Below are 13,256 nucleotides of genomic sequence, written 5' to 3' on the forward strand. Positions count from 1 at the left end.
AATAACATTAGGAAAATATTTATTTAAAAAAGAAAAAGAAAAAGAAAATGGGATAGGAATCCAATTCCATTTCAATTCGATGTGGTGATGTGAAATACTAAGGATGGATCCACAGAGTTCTAGAAACAGATGCCAACACGCAATATAATAATAGTAATAATAAAGATGATTATCATTATTATTATTTTTTTTTAAATGAAGGTTAGTTGGATTGATTGATGCATATGTATATATATATACATCACATGCAACTTGCCCACATTAATGGATTTATTTGTAAGATAAAATTGTACGGTAAAGTTAAGGAGGGGTTTGGATAGATTTTAAAAAATAAAATAAAATAAAAATTTGTATACAAAATCTAAAAACTATTATAAAAAATTAGACATTCAATTTATATTTTTAAATTTATTTTTCAGGAAGTTTTAAATTTTGAGGAAATGAAAACTTCTTACTTCCATAAATTATATATATACATATTGTTTAGCTTGCATATAAATTATTTTTTTTATTTTTATTTTAACAAAATATATAAAAATAAGACTTAAAATAAGAAGTACTAAATTATCTTAAATCTATTAAGACTTTTAAGAAGTTATTTCTTGTTGTTGTTCTAATAAATTTATTTGTAAAAATTTATGTAAAAAAAAAAAGGAATATCCTTTTAGAGGAAAGAATAGTTAAAGTGCATAGTAGTGATTCTAAGTAATATTTTTAACCTAAAAAGCATTTTAAAAAAATTAAGCATATATTTGAAATAATTTTAAGAAGTGTTTTTAGTATTTTTAATATTTAAAAAATAAAAATTTTCAAATGTTAAAAAAATTATAAACACTTTTAAAATCATTATGAAACACACTATAAAAGCGTGTTTGACAATGATTTTAGGAAGTATTTATAGTCTTTTTAATAATTCAAAGATAAAAAATTTTAAGTGTTAAAAATATTAAAAACACTTTTTAAAATTAGTATCAAACGCACTCTAAGGGTTGACAATTGTTTTAAAAAATAGTTTTCTATAACAAAAAAAAAAAAAAAACTAAAAAGTACATTTAGCAACAAAAAAATGATGTTTTTAGATAATATTTTTTAATCATTTTCGATTGTTTTTTATTTATTTTTTAAAAGTTGTTTTAAAACATATTTAAAAATATTAAAAATATGTTAAAAACATTTCAAATTCTTAAATAAACTTTAGTTTTACAAAATATGAGAGAATAATTTAAAAAAAATATTTTTATTTTTTATTTTAAAAAAAAACAATTACTAAGTGGGCTTAAATGTTTGACCAAATTTGAAAAATATATTTAAAAATCACTTATGATGTTGAAAAATGGCTTCCAAGAAACACTTTAAATAAAAACACTGCCCCACACTCTTGAATTGCAAAATCTTTTATTCAAAAAAGTTTTTGAATGAAAGCATCTTATTTTAATTTTGATGAAAAAAAAGGTTGTAATTTAAGGACTTTTTAAATGATTAAAAGACTTTCATTAGGCGAGATGTTGAACAAGAAAATTAACTAAAGAATTCTTTTCCGACAAAAATAGATTATTCACAATAATTTCTTCCTAATCCACCAAACAACATTAAAAACTAAACCAAATTAATTAGCCATAGAAAGTTGAAGGTAGGAATCCATAAGGATTAAACTAAGCCCAATCAATAATGAAGATGCGAATGGGAGAACACATATTCCAAGGTGTGAAAGCAAAGGGATTCCCTAGGCCCCCTAAGGCATTAAAATATCAAATGAGACAATTTAGGATCAACTAATTTTTGTTGGATAAAAATAAATTAATAAATTAATTGGATATGTACTTGTCCTTGACTTCAATATATTCACCCACTGAAACGGGGGTTGTAGCCTCTAGGTTATTAAGTCATCCAAACAGTGGGACTATGAATGCTGCTTTTCGTTTCTTTAAATCTATTTGTTACAAACTCTTCGAATGGACCCACCACCTACCATTTCCAAACATAAAAAAATAAAAAAAATAAATAATTTTATTTTTTTGTAAAAGGATAAGAGTAAAAATATTGGTCGAATTTGAGATGAGAATTAATTGTAGACCAAGCTCATAACTCTGGCACACAGTGTGAGGTGTCACACCTTCCTATGTCATTTAATACCAAAAAAAAAAAAAAATTAATTAAAAAATAAAAGCAAGTAGTTGCTTAAAGAAAGTCAAGAAAGGGATTAGATTGGATAGGCTATAATTATTTAAATTTCGTGATCCCGACATCAATTTTTTTTTTAATTAATTAAAGTTTTCAAAGTGTTCGTGAGCCTTCTGGGCTGATATCCACAGGTTTGAATTAATTGCTACTGATCGCATGGCCCATTTCCAATTTTTTTACTTCCCCTCCTTTTCCCTTTTTTTCTTTCATTTTTTTTTCTAGACAATCTGCTTTTTGATAAGATTAGGTTTGTTCACGTGTAAGGCACATGGAGGGTTAAATAATAAAGTTAATATTATAATTTTTTTTGGGTTTATTACATTTTAACCCTCCAACCTATATTGTGTTTTACATATTACCCCATCGAGTTTAAAATCGAGCAATGTAACATTCATGTTTTATAATTGCATGTAATGTATATTTTTTAAGTCACAATATTACATTTTTGAATAAAATGTGCATATGTTATCTACGTGATTGAGGGTGAAAGAGTCATTTTTTTTTAAACCCCCAACCTCCCGCCCTCCTCTCAACTGTTACCCCCTCGTTGTGGAATCCCCAAATTACAACCCATCTCCTCTCCATTGTTCCTTCTTTTGACACATGCACTTTTTGTCCAAAAATGTAACATAGTAACTCAAAAAATGTACATTGCATGCGATTATAAAGCATAAATGGTACATTACTCGATTTTAAACTCGAAGAAGTAATGTGCAAAACACGATATAGGTTAGGAGGATAAAGTATAATAAACCTTAATTTTTTTTAATTATTTAATAAAAATTATGAAAACAATAATTTGGTGAAAGATAAAACAAAAATTTTAAACTTTTAAGTATTTATGTTTAAAAACATATTATAACATTGTGACAATTCTATGCCTATATTTATTTTGTAACAAAAAATCTAGATACCAAATAAAAATTTAATTAATTATTTTTTATTATATTAATTAATTATACCTAATATCATTATGCCTAACTAATTTTTTATTATTTAATAAATAATCATACATTATTATTTGGTGAAGCCCGGTGAGTATTTATAGCAACTTAATTAAATAGGATTTGTTTGACAATAATTTTTTCCTAAAATTTCAAGAAATAAAAAAAAATATTTACCTATTTAAATAAAATTTCTTAGACACAATATGTTTAAAACTTTTAGAAAACTAAAATAATAATCTTATTCATACAAGAAATCCAACTCTTATCAAATTAATATATATATATATATATATATACTTCAATCACACTTCTCTACAAATAAAAAGTATAAAAGTTAAAGCATATCACCAAAAAAAGGTGGACCCTAATTTTATGACACATGTTTGTTAGCCTGAAGGTTCCCTTATACGGGTTTTGATAATAACAAATTATGGTTAAATTCACTAATGGTTTAAGATCAAGATAAGTTTCAAGTATTAAATGCAAAATTCAATTGGAACGTCAACTTGTTCATCAAAGAATCAAATGAGCGTGAAATCAAATGTGCATGAAGATTGTTCATATGTAGGAACTTAATGTAAAATGGGTAATTGGGCGCACCTAGGAATCCTAAACTCTTCATGCATTATTTCTCATACTTGGTTCATTCCTTAAAAGACTATTTCATCAAAACCTAAGTATATCTTTAAAAACCTTAGGCAAATTCTCTAAAAAAATAGTCATAAAACATTTTTAAAGATGTTGCCTAAGTGTTAGAAAAGTTTGGTTTCAAAAAGGAAGGGCTTTTGTTCATTTTTGGTTCAACTGGTCAAGGAAGTGCATATCGGTTGGGAATCGATTTAGCCGATTGGGAATTGGTTCTGTCGATTTTGAATCGATTCAACCGATTATCTTTTTGGCGAGCCCCAACGGTTGCCTACAGTGCATTAAATATCCAACAACTAGTAAATTGATCGAACTGAAACTCAATCAAATAAGGCTAGTTGATGTCTAAATGGAAAAAAAATTGAAATTAGCTAAAACCATAGGAATGCCATTCTTAATGGCTCAACCATTTTTTGGATTGAGTGAACAATAATTTCAAATTGTGTTGTAGGATGACAATTTGGTAAATATTAAAAAAATAATGATAAAAAAGGTAAAAAAAAAAAAAAAAAAGTTACAACGAAATGTATTATGAGTTCTATAGTATAAAGAAAAAAGGTTACTTAAAAAATGAATCTTTGTAACATTTTACATACCATGATCACAAAGAATTAGATAAGTTTTAGTAAAATGTAAACTTAATTATTGTTTTAAATAATATTATTAAATTATTTTATCCAATCTATTTAATATATTTAATAATTTAAGTTAAATAATTAAATTGATTTGTCACAATCATTCAACTTCTTTCCATAATAAATATTTTCATCGTCATAGAAATATTCCAATTTCTTAAAACCCTTGAATTAAAAGTAAAAATATTAGGGCTTGTTTGGATGTGTTTCCTAATTTTTGTTTATATAAAAAAAAGTATGAAATTACTTTGTATCTTTAAAATTTGAGATAGTAAATTTTTTTTAATGTCTTAATTTTTTTAAACTATTTATAGAAACCATTATCTTCCTAAGGTGAGTCTCAAAGAATTTTTGTTTTTTATATAAGAATTACTATTATTTTTTGTTTTAATAACAAAAAAATAAGAAGGGTATCCAAACGCGTAGTTATAAATTTAGTTCAACAACGTAAATATTAAATCCATCTCTAGTCTCGATGTATCAAAATTAAGCCTGAAAAGTAGGTTAATTCGAAAATCTAATGAATCCTTTTGATTTTAATCCATATCATAAATCATAATCAAGCTTAAACCTAGATACACTTTCATACATTTTACCCGCATTTCATCAAGGCTATGGACTATGGAGGGAAGTTGGGCTTGTCAAAAAGATTGTGGGCCAGTAAGGGGCTTTGTTTCTTGCCAATAAAATGATGGTCCATTGCCTATGGTTGAGCCTGGCCCAAACCAACGAAGTTTTTGAAATGGCAAACTTGCCCCTACCCATTAGACAAATTACGTTTCCTATCCTCTGATCCTCAGCCTTGCAGCAGAACCATGGCTATGGCTGCTGGGACTGTAGCTTCAACCGGAGCATATCTGATGCAATTCCCGCGTACTCTGGCCGCACTCAGAACTTCTTTTATACCAACACGGTCTTTCTCAAAATTGGGTTTTCATCCTCTGCGGCTCAGGACTACTGCACCCGTAAGAAAACTCCAGGTTCGAGCCGCGAGAACCGGGTCCAAAGGGGTATCTTTAGGCTTCAGAGCTCCTCATTTTGAGGTTCTTTCTCCTTCTTCTTCCTTCTTTCTCTCTATATATTTTTTCTATATTCTCTAAATATTTTTGATTTTGAATTGGTTTGGTGATTTAGCTTCAGGAGCCTCTTACTGGGAAAATGTGGACATTGGAAGATTTTGAATCATACCCTGCTTTATTGGTGAGTCCCATTCCTTCAGTTTTTTCCACTTTGCATTTTATGAATTTGCACTTCTATTTTGAATGTTATCGGTTGGAATTTGTGTAAGGAGAGGTTAGGAAATGTTTTGGTGAATTTGTCAAATGAAGGTTATTGGCTTTGTTGTAGATGAGGGAAAAACATTAGTCTGGAACAGACTTGTGAGAAACATTGTTTCACAGAGGTGGGTAATTACAGTGAAAGCAGATATGGAAATGGTGAGATGAAGTTGGTTCCAAGGCCTGGAGAAGCATAAACCTAGAAGGGGAGAGAAAGGGGCTAGACTTAATTGAATGATGAGACCCCGCAGACAGTAAAGATTCTAGGTGGAGAAGTATATATCTGAAGCCATATTGAGTAACATGAGCATGGTTTGTGCTAGACAAGTTTACTTTGGTTGACTAATTTGTTCAGTATGATCTTGAAGATTAAACAATGCCAGATGTGTAGAGAAGTGTATAGCACACATAATATGATAGAGGAGGTTCAAAAGGCTGTAAAAATTGAATTGGATTTCAATGTCATAAAATGAAAATTGTGTGAGGTTGAAGTAGTGTATAGTACGCACAACAAGAGCAGAGGAGGTTCCTAAACCCATACAAATTGATTTGGATTTCGGTGTCATCTTATGAAAGTTGTGTGAGGTTAAAGAAAAAATTTATCAAGAAACTAGATTTAAAATACCAGTTGGATTTGTTCATGTACATTTACTTTGAAGGGTCCATTTTAATCATATAGTTGTGCTAGGTTAATGCATCATTTGACTTTTTAATATGGCTTGCATCTTTTCATTACTTGGAAAAAGCATGTTATACATTTTCTTGAGTATTGGTTTTGTGACTTTTATGGAAGAAAGAGTTCTTGTGAGATGTCTTCTGCCATAATAATAGGTAGCTTTTAGTCATGCAAATGCTAAATATATTTTAACAGGAACTGTTTGGGATTTTATTTTTCTTTTTTAAGCTGTCTGATATTTGTAGTTCCTTGAGAACTTGATCAGTGTACGAAGAAATAAGCAGTTTAAAAATGTTTTGACATAAATGAGAATATTGATTCAGAATATGATTACTCGTGCTTATTTTGTGCAGTCATCAAGCAACAGACAATGTCATTCAGGTCCAAAACTAGCTGGGTGTATAAGATTCACATTGTTGTCTTACTTTATTCTTCTAGGCCATATAGTACTGCTGAACCATAAAATAAAATAAAAAAGGAAAAAAGTGCAGCTAAAGATGTGGGTTTGGTTAAATTCGGAGAATAAGATGCACATTGTTGGCTCAATGTGGGTTTGGGTGGATTGGAAGAATAAGATTCACATTGTTTACTCAAATAATTTGGAAAGAAAATTTTGGCTTGGCTGGTTTTTTCTTCATGAAGAAAATAATAGAATTAGATTGATAATCTATGAAAAATCTCTAAATTATAGTTGAAATATTATAGGGCCATTATTTCCAATTAAATCTTTCCTAAATTGTGGCAATTCATGTTCATGTTTGGAGAAACAGTGGTCCAATATTTGTTGTTCCTGTGGATTATCAATTTTGGAGGGAGATTGCTACTTTATCTTCTAGGATATGGAGGCAGATTTTCTTTGGGCTTCGAGGGCTACCAATTATGAGGCAGATCCATGTATTTATGCTATTTAGAGGGGCATTTCTACCATTGTTGAGGCGTTTCTGGTTGAGACTGGCTTTTATTCTTAGTTTTGTTGCTCTTTGGTTTCCATCTTTTTTGAAATTTGTGTGAGCATGCTTATTAACTAGGTGAACCGAATATGAAATATGAAATATGGGTAATTATGCTACTTGAAGTCTTAGAGTGGTAGTTTTAATTGTTGTGGTCCCTATTTATTTTCTTTGTTTATTTTCTATTTTTGTACTTGAAAATGAACACATCTAATAGGTATGCTGCATTTGCTTTTTCCTTTAATGATTTACAATTAGCAAATGACTTTCCACTCAAACCTGCTAGTATTTAAGCCAAGCCATAAATTGCTATTCAAGCACTCTGGGTAAGAAGTAATGCCTCTAGTCAATCTTAGGCAGAGCTGGAACCTGATGCAAGTCCTACTGAACAAAGTCTGAAAACATTAATATTGGTTTTAAGCTTGTCTCTGCTTGTTTGCATTGCAACCATGTAACTTAATCCAATAAATTTTGACTCAAATAAACAGTATAGTTGAACCTTATTGAAGAATGGATTTCTAAATAATCAAAATTAACAGAATACACTTGAGCAACCTAAAATATTCATCTTTCTTCACATGCTCTGAAAAAACATCTATACCAATGCCAGGGGGATTGATTTATTTAAAGCTAACCATTTCTGATGTTGTAAAATCATCACTTTAGTTAAGGGGGTTGAGTGTCGATTTCCAATGCTTGGGTTTATTATCTCAAGTCAAAGAAAACACTGGTGTAGATTTTTGGGATTTCCTATGGGCCCTAATTTTGTTCAACAAAGAAAAAGAATTAAAAAATGTAGACTTTACTGACTTATCATAATTGAAAGAGTTAATTCTCGAGTCTGTTGATTTAATCTTCATTTTATTTGAATATTTTTACTGGAGATATAAATGAAGATGTCAAATTGAAATGTCTTGCACAGGACTAAGAATCATCAGATTCTGTGATCCAAATTTAGGTTTCCATGCTTGGATATGGCATGCATGCACATGGCTTTATTCAGAAATATGCTAGTATGTCAACTCTCTCTTGACGAGTTGTTTCACATCGTTGCACTTTATTACGTTAAAAGTTAAACTTGCAAACTGCAACACATTATAGTCTAGGGACTTGGATTCAGTGGCTTGGCTTGTCAGGCTGTAGGCCATGATATTGCAATAATGACCCCTCCTATGTAGGATCCTTCTTCAACTTAGTTTCTCCATTAAGGTGGGAAATCCTCTTTGTTTCGTATCTCTCTTTCTCTATAACCATTACAGGAGGTGTTTTAATGATGTGACAATGCAGGTTATGTTTATTTGCAATCACTGCCCATTTGTAAAACACTTGAAAAAGGATATTGTGAAGCTTTCAAATTTCTATATGAAGGTAGTGAATCCATTTCTTCCTGATTTGCTTGGGTTACTTGCCTCAAGATTACATGCTTGGTTCAACTACTGGCCATATAAAATTAACAGATTCAGTTATTATTATATTGTAAATGCAGAAGGGACTTGCAGTTGTTGCAATATCTTCAAATTCTATAGCTACTCACCCACAGGTTCCAATGACCTCTTAAAACTTTTATGTTAGTGTGTGTATATCTGTGTACTTATCTAACATTGTGTACATATGTGTATGTTAAAACCATCTTTTGATTTGTCCAAAATTGAATTATCCTTGCAGGATGGACCAAAATTCATGGCAGAAGAAGCTAAACTATTTAACTATCCTTTTCCTTATCTATATGATGAGGTATGCAAGTGCCAATTTCCACTTGCTCTGTCTTAATTTTTTCTTCCCTTTCTTAATTTTTGGTTTCAAATGGGTTTCCCAAATGTCCTTAGTGTTATATGTTTATAGCTTCATAATACTTAGTCTTGGTTTTGGTCAAACTTCAATACTCTAGTGTTAATTATTGCTGAATCTGATATTATTTTGATTTTTTATTTCCATGTATATTAAAGAATATTCTTGTTATATTTCTGTGAGAGACATATGTCCTCATCTTGCTCAACCCATAGACCATATTGGACAGGTGTATAAAATTAAGTGTGCGTTTGTCTCTGTCTTTTTGGTCTTCTCTCTTATAGGTTAATTAGAGAAATATATTAGTGGCTCCTATCTGAAAGGGGGCTCATTTATTGAGAAGGATGCAAAGAGTACCAGAGAAACAAAGAAGAACAAAAATAACAAAGGAAAATTGTTGTCATTGGAGTGAATGGGGGCATCATTTACGTCATTCTTTCAACATAGGCAATTTTCTCTTCCTGTAGAGAGGACACAGTGGGAAAAAGAATTCTGTGAAAGTAGACCAAGCTTCTCAATAGAAAATGCTTCTCAATAGAATGTTCTCTATGATGCAATCTGCTATTTTAGATTTTCTCATATAATTGAAGTTTGCTCAGGGAATGTTTAATACTGAAATTTCTGTATTTTGTTTGACCATGTGTTCAACTTCTTATTCGGACTACCGTTTGATCAATTAGGAAGTGGAATTAGTTAATGCAAGTTTTAAGAAATCTAAAACTAAAATGCTATATATGGTTGCAGACTTATGGAAGGTTTGGACCTTCAAAGAAAATTTGTTCATGGAAGTTTGAAATTATCATATGTACATTGTATTCAGAAAATCATGCCAAAACTGCCACACAAAAGAATGAAATAAACCAAAATAATATGAGGCTCATGAGGATATGGAGGAGGTGGACATGTTTTAATGTAAGTTTTATAGAGGAGGATGATTGACTTGGGAAAGCCTGTTGTGGTAATTTTGAGGATAACTGTGGGAGAGAGCTTGAAGAGCCATTGGTCTTTTCTAACTCGTGGCTTGGCTGCTTGGCTGTTGGATCTCTTGTTGTTATGGTAGATAAGAAGGGGATGTTAGCATGGAGTAAGCTCCTATTGTGCATTCTTGTGCATTTAGAAATTTGAAAGGAGAGAAACAAATTGACCCCCCTTTTCCCCTCAATGGACTGCTGTCTTTTGGGAGGGATTGTTTATTTCTTCTTTTTGTATGGATAATTTAACTTATTTTCCTTTCTTTTTAAGAGCCCTTGATCCTTCTTGGATGTATTTTCTTCTTTTATTAATATATTTCTTTTTCATCCAAAAAAAAAAAAAGAAAAGAAAAAAGAAGAAGAAGAAGAAGGAGAAGGAGAAGGAGAAGAAAAAGAAAAAGAAGAAAAGAGAAGAAAAAGGAAGCTTGTTTCCCGTTCTTAGATGAGCATCCCATGTGCTTAACTTATTTTATACTAACAATCTCTGCCATTTTGTTTGGATGAGGACTTTGGATGTGGTGCAAATTATTGGTATGGAATTATGTTCTTTGTTTACATTCTATGTCCAAGATTCCAAACTATCATTTGTATTCAGTTTTATATGGCTCCACCAAGCCATTATTTTTTATGAATGAGGACTTGTTTTCTTGTTAGTACTCAAACTGGCTCACTTGAATCTTGGTGGTTTTTAGTTTTCCTTTCCTCTGTGTCCTTTTGCTTTCATGAGAAAACTTTGATTTGTAGGCTTACATTGAGGAATTTGATCCTTAGAATCAAGATGACTAGGGAATGCGGCTCTTTCTGATCCCCTTCATTCACACTTAACACTAATCATAGTATTATAATATGTAGTCATTGTGATTTCCTGTTAATTTAATGAATTCCTCTTCTCCTGAAAATAAGTAAGAACCTATCATTTAGTTAAGAATGTTTACTTGCAGTCACAAGATGTTGCTCGAGATTTTGGTGCGGTGTGCACGCCTGAGTTTTTCCTATTCAAAAAGGTGAACACAACCTACACTAATCTACCAAAGTTTTACTGAAGTTTTTCAAGCGTGTTCTACCTTATTTCATGTTTGGTAGAGCTCAGTTTAATCTTATCCTTTTAAATTACAGTTCTGGACTTGAGGAATCAAAAAAGCAATTTGTTAATATTTGAGTTAGGAATTAAACTTTTCCAATTTGTCACAGGATGGTCGGAGGCCATTTGAGTTGGTGTATCATGGCCAGTTTGATGATTCACGACCAAGCAATAATGTCCGTGTTACAGGAAGGTTGGTTCCTGTAGTTTCTAGCTAACTTTGAATGAACACAGCAACTCATTTTATGACTTTATATAAGTAAATAACTTCTTATCAACTCAATAACATGTACCCAGGGATTTAAGCCTGGCAATAGATTGTGTACTCAGCGGTCAACCTATATCATTGGTTCAAAAGCCCAGGTAGTCTCCTGTTCATTAACTTGTGTGTTTCTTCTTTCTTCTTCTTCTACCTTTTATTTCACCAAAATGCTTGTAAAGTTTTGGTTTCCATTATTTTATGCTAAGTTTTATTTATTTTATTTTATTTTCTGAAGTGTTGGATGCAGCATAAAGTGGCATCCAGAGACATAATTGTAATATCTGGTTTCTGTTTTCTGGAAATCAGAACCTGCAAGCATAAATTTTACTTTCAGGTGCACCAATGTTGTCTTGGTAATTGGTAATGGCTCACAACTAATTTATTTCAGAAAGCCTACCTTTTTGTTCTTGTGTTTTCTGTCTTTCTCCAGAAGTCTTCTTTCATCATCTTGGATTCGTGAAAGCATGGATGGCGATGGGTTGATACCTTATGTGATTGTCTTGATTGGCTATGTAATTAGTTTTACAGTATCATTCCCTAGTTGTCTTGCACTGTAAGTATTCATCAGAGATAATGACCTCTGGAAAAAAGGTCCCCATGCCAGTTCTCATGGTTATTTTGTTGCACAGATGCATGGTTGTTGAAATGTCTTTGGAAAAATGTCTCCTGTATAAGACAAAGTAAAATAATGGATAGCTATCTAGGCCTTTTCATATATGCTTAAAACTAAATTCTGGTAGGCCTAAAAGCAAAAATTATGGGGGACTCATCAATTTGTTTGTGCTACTGCAAGGAACATATACATCAGTATCTGTGACTAGATTTTAGAAAGTTGTCATCTCCAATTCCCCGTATCTATGTGGAAAGGCCACTCTTCTGTCCCTGTCCATAGATAATTACTGATTTGATCTTTATTCACTTGTGATATGTCTTCTAGTGCAAGATACCGTGCACATAACTTTCTTGCTTAGTTTTCTTATTTCCATGATGCCCTTGTCGGCAAAACTTTTGCTATCAAGTTCACTATATTATATCTACCTATACAGTTATTTTGCTTCATAAATATAACATCCTTTTGTATCTAATTAGCTTTCCCACCTCTTCCTTTTTCACATATCAGAATTCAACTGAAATTAAATCAGATGCATTTTCTGTGTTATGGTTGTTGCAGTTTGGGTGCTTGGGCCGTTGTCACTGTTGTGATGAAATACTGGCTGAGAAAATAGATATTATTAATTTTTTTTTTCAGTTTTTAATTAAAATTATGTTATTTGTATAAGTAATAAATAGTTTTCTCATAGGTTGGTTTATGAGAATATTTTTTGTTATTCATCCAAATAATTTAACTGGTTTTGTATTCTATTATAAATAACTGTTAATACAACATTATTACACTATAGTTCGACGGAATTTCTCTTCTTCTTTTCTTTTTTTCTTTTTTTTTTTTTTTTTCTTTTTTTTTTTTTTTAAGTTCTTGTTAGTAGGAATAAATATAAGCCTGTCATTGTGATCATTAATTTGTTGCTAGCAGTAAAAGAATGAGGAAACCATGACCATTGTATCTCTAGTCATTATATGCCTAAGGTAGCAATAGGTTCTCATTTTCTATTGCTCATTAATGTTGTGATTGCTCTATAACAACATGGTTTAGTAGGAATACTTCAAGTTCTTTGTGTCACTTGTTATTAGGATTTAGGAGGATATGGGAAGAGGAAAAAAGGGTGAACCTAGATGAACTGAACTTTCATATTATTCAATTCTTCAACTTCAAGTTGCTTACATGAGAAAATCCAAAAAATTAAGATTTTTTTATTTTTTTATATATTTTTTTTATGGTTGCTTG

General features: G+C 30.9%; 1 protein-coding gene across 3 annotated transcripts; it reads left to right on the forward strand.

Annotated features, from left to right (window-relative positions):
- The first annotated feature begins 5,131 nt into the window (after positions 1 to 5,131).
- LOC100253998 (uncharacterized) lies at positions 5,132 to 12,128 on the forward strand. Of its 3 annotated transcripts, XR_788334.3 has the most exons (10): positions 5,158 to 5,451; positions 5,543 to 5,608; positions 8,599 to 8,679; positions 8,798 to 8,851; positions 8,977 to 9,045; positions 11,012 to 11,074; positions 11,262 to 11,344; positions 11,449 to 11,514; positions 11,649 to 11,747; positions 11,844 to 12,041. XR_788334.3 is itself a non-coding variant. In XM_002277984.5 (9 exons), the coding sequence occupies exons 1-9, from the start codon at positions 5,224 to 5,226 to the stop codon at positions 11,683 to 11,685; spliced, it is 747 nt and encodes a 248-aa protein (XP_002278020.1). In that variant the 5' UTR covers positions 5,132 to 5,223; the 3' UTR covers positions 11,686 to 12,128. The 3 variants fall into 3 exon arrangements, 2 of the variants coding, with proteins under 2 accessions (XP_002278020.1, XP_019072172.1); XM_002277984.5 differs by having other exon boundaries at positions 5,132 to 5,451; positions 11,649 to 12,128; XM_019216627.2 differs by lacking the exon at positions 11,649 to 11,747 and having other exon boundaries at positions 11,844 to 12,128.
- Positions 12,129 to 13,256: the final 1,128 nt, after the last annotated feature.

The sequence above is a fragment of the Vitis vinifera genome, chromosome 18 (genome assembly GCF_030704535.1).
Source record: "Vitis vinifera cultivar Pinot Noir 40024 chromosome 18, ASM3070453v1".
NCBI classification, from domain to species: Eukaryota; Viridiplantae; Streptophyta; class Magnoliopsida; order Vitales; family Vitaceae; genus Vitis; species Vitis vinifera.

Excerpts from the sequence above, each read along its gene's own strand:
- LOC100253998 (XM_019216627.2), top strand. The coding sequence starts at position 5,224 with ATGGCTATGGCTGCTGGGACTGTAGCTTCAACCGGAGCATATCTGATG. Across the intron at positions 9,046-11,011 it reads TTCCTTATCTATATGATGAG|TCACAAGATGTTGCTCGAGA; the intron begins GTATGCAAGTGC and ends GTTTACTTGCAG. Across the intron at positions 11,515-11,843 it reads TCATTGGTTCAAAAGCCCAG|AAGTCTTCTTTCATCATCTT; the intron begins GTAGTCTCCTGT and ends GTCTTTCTCCAG.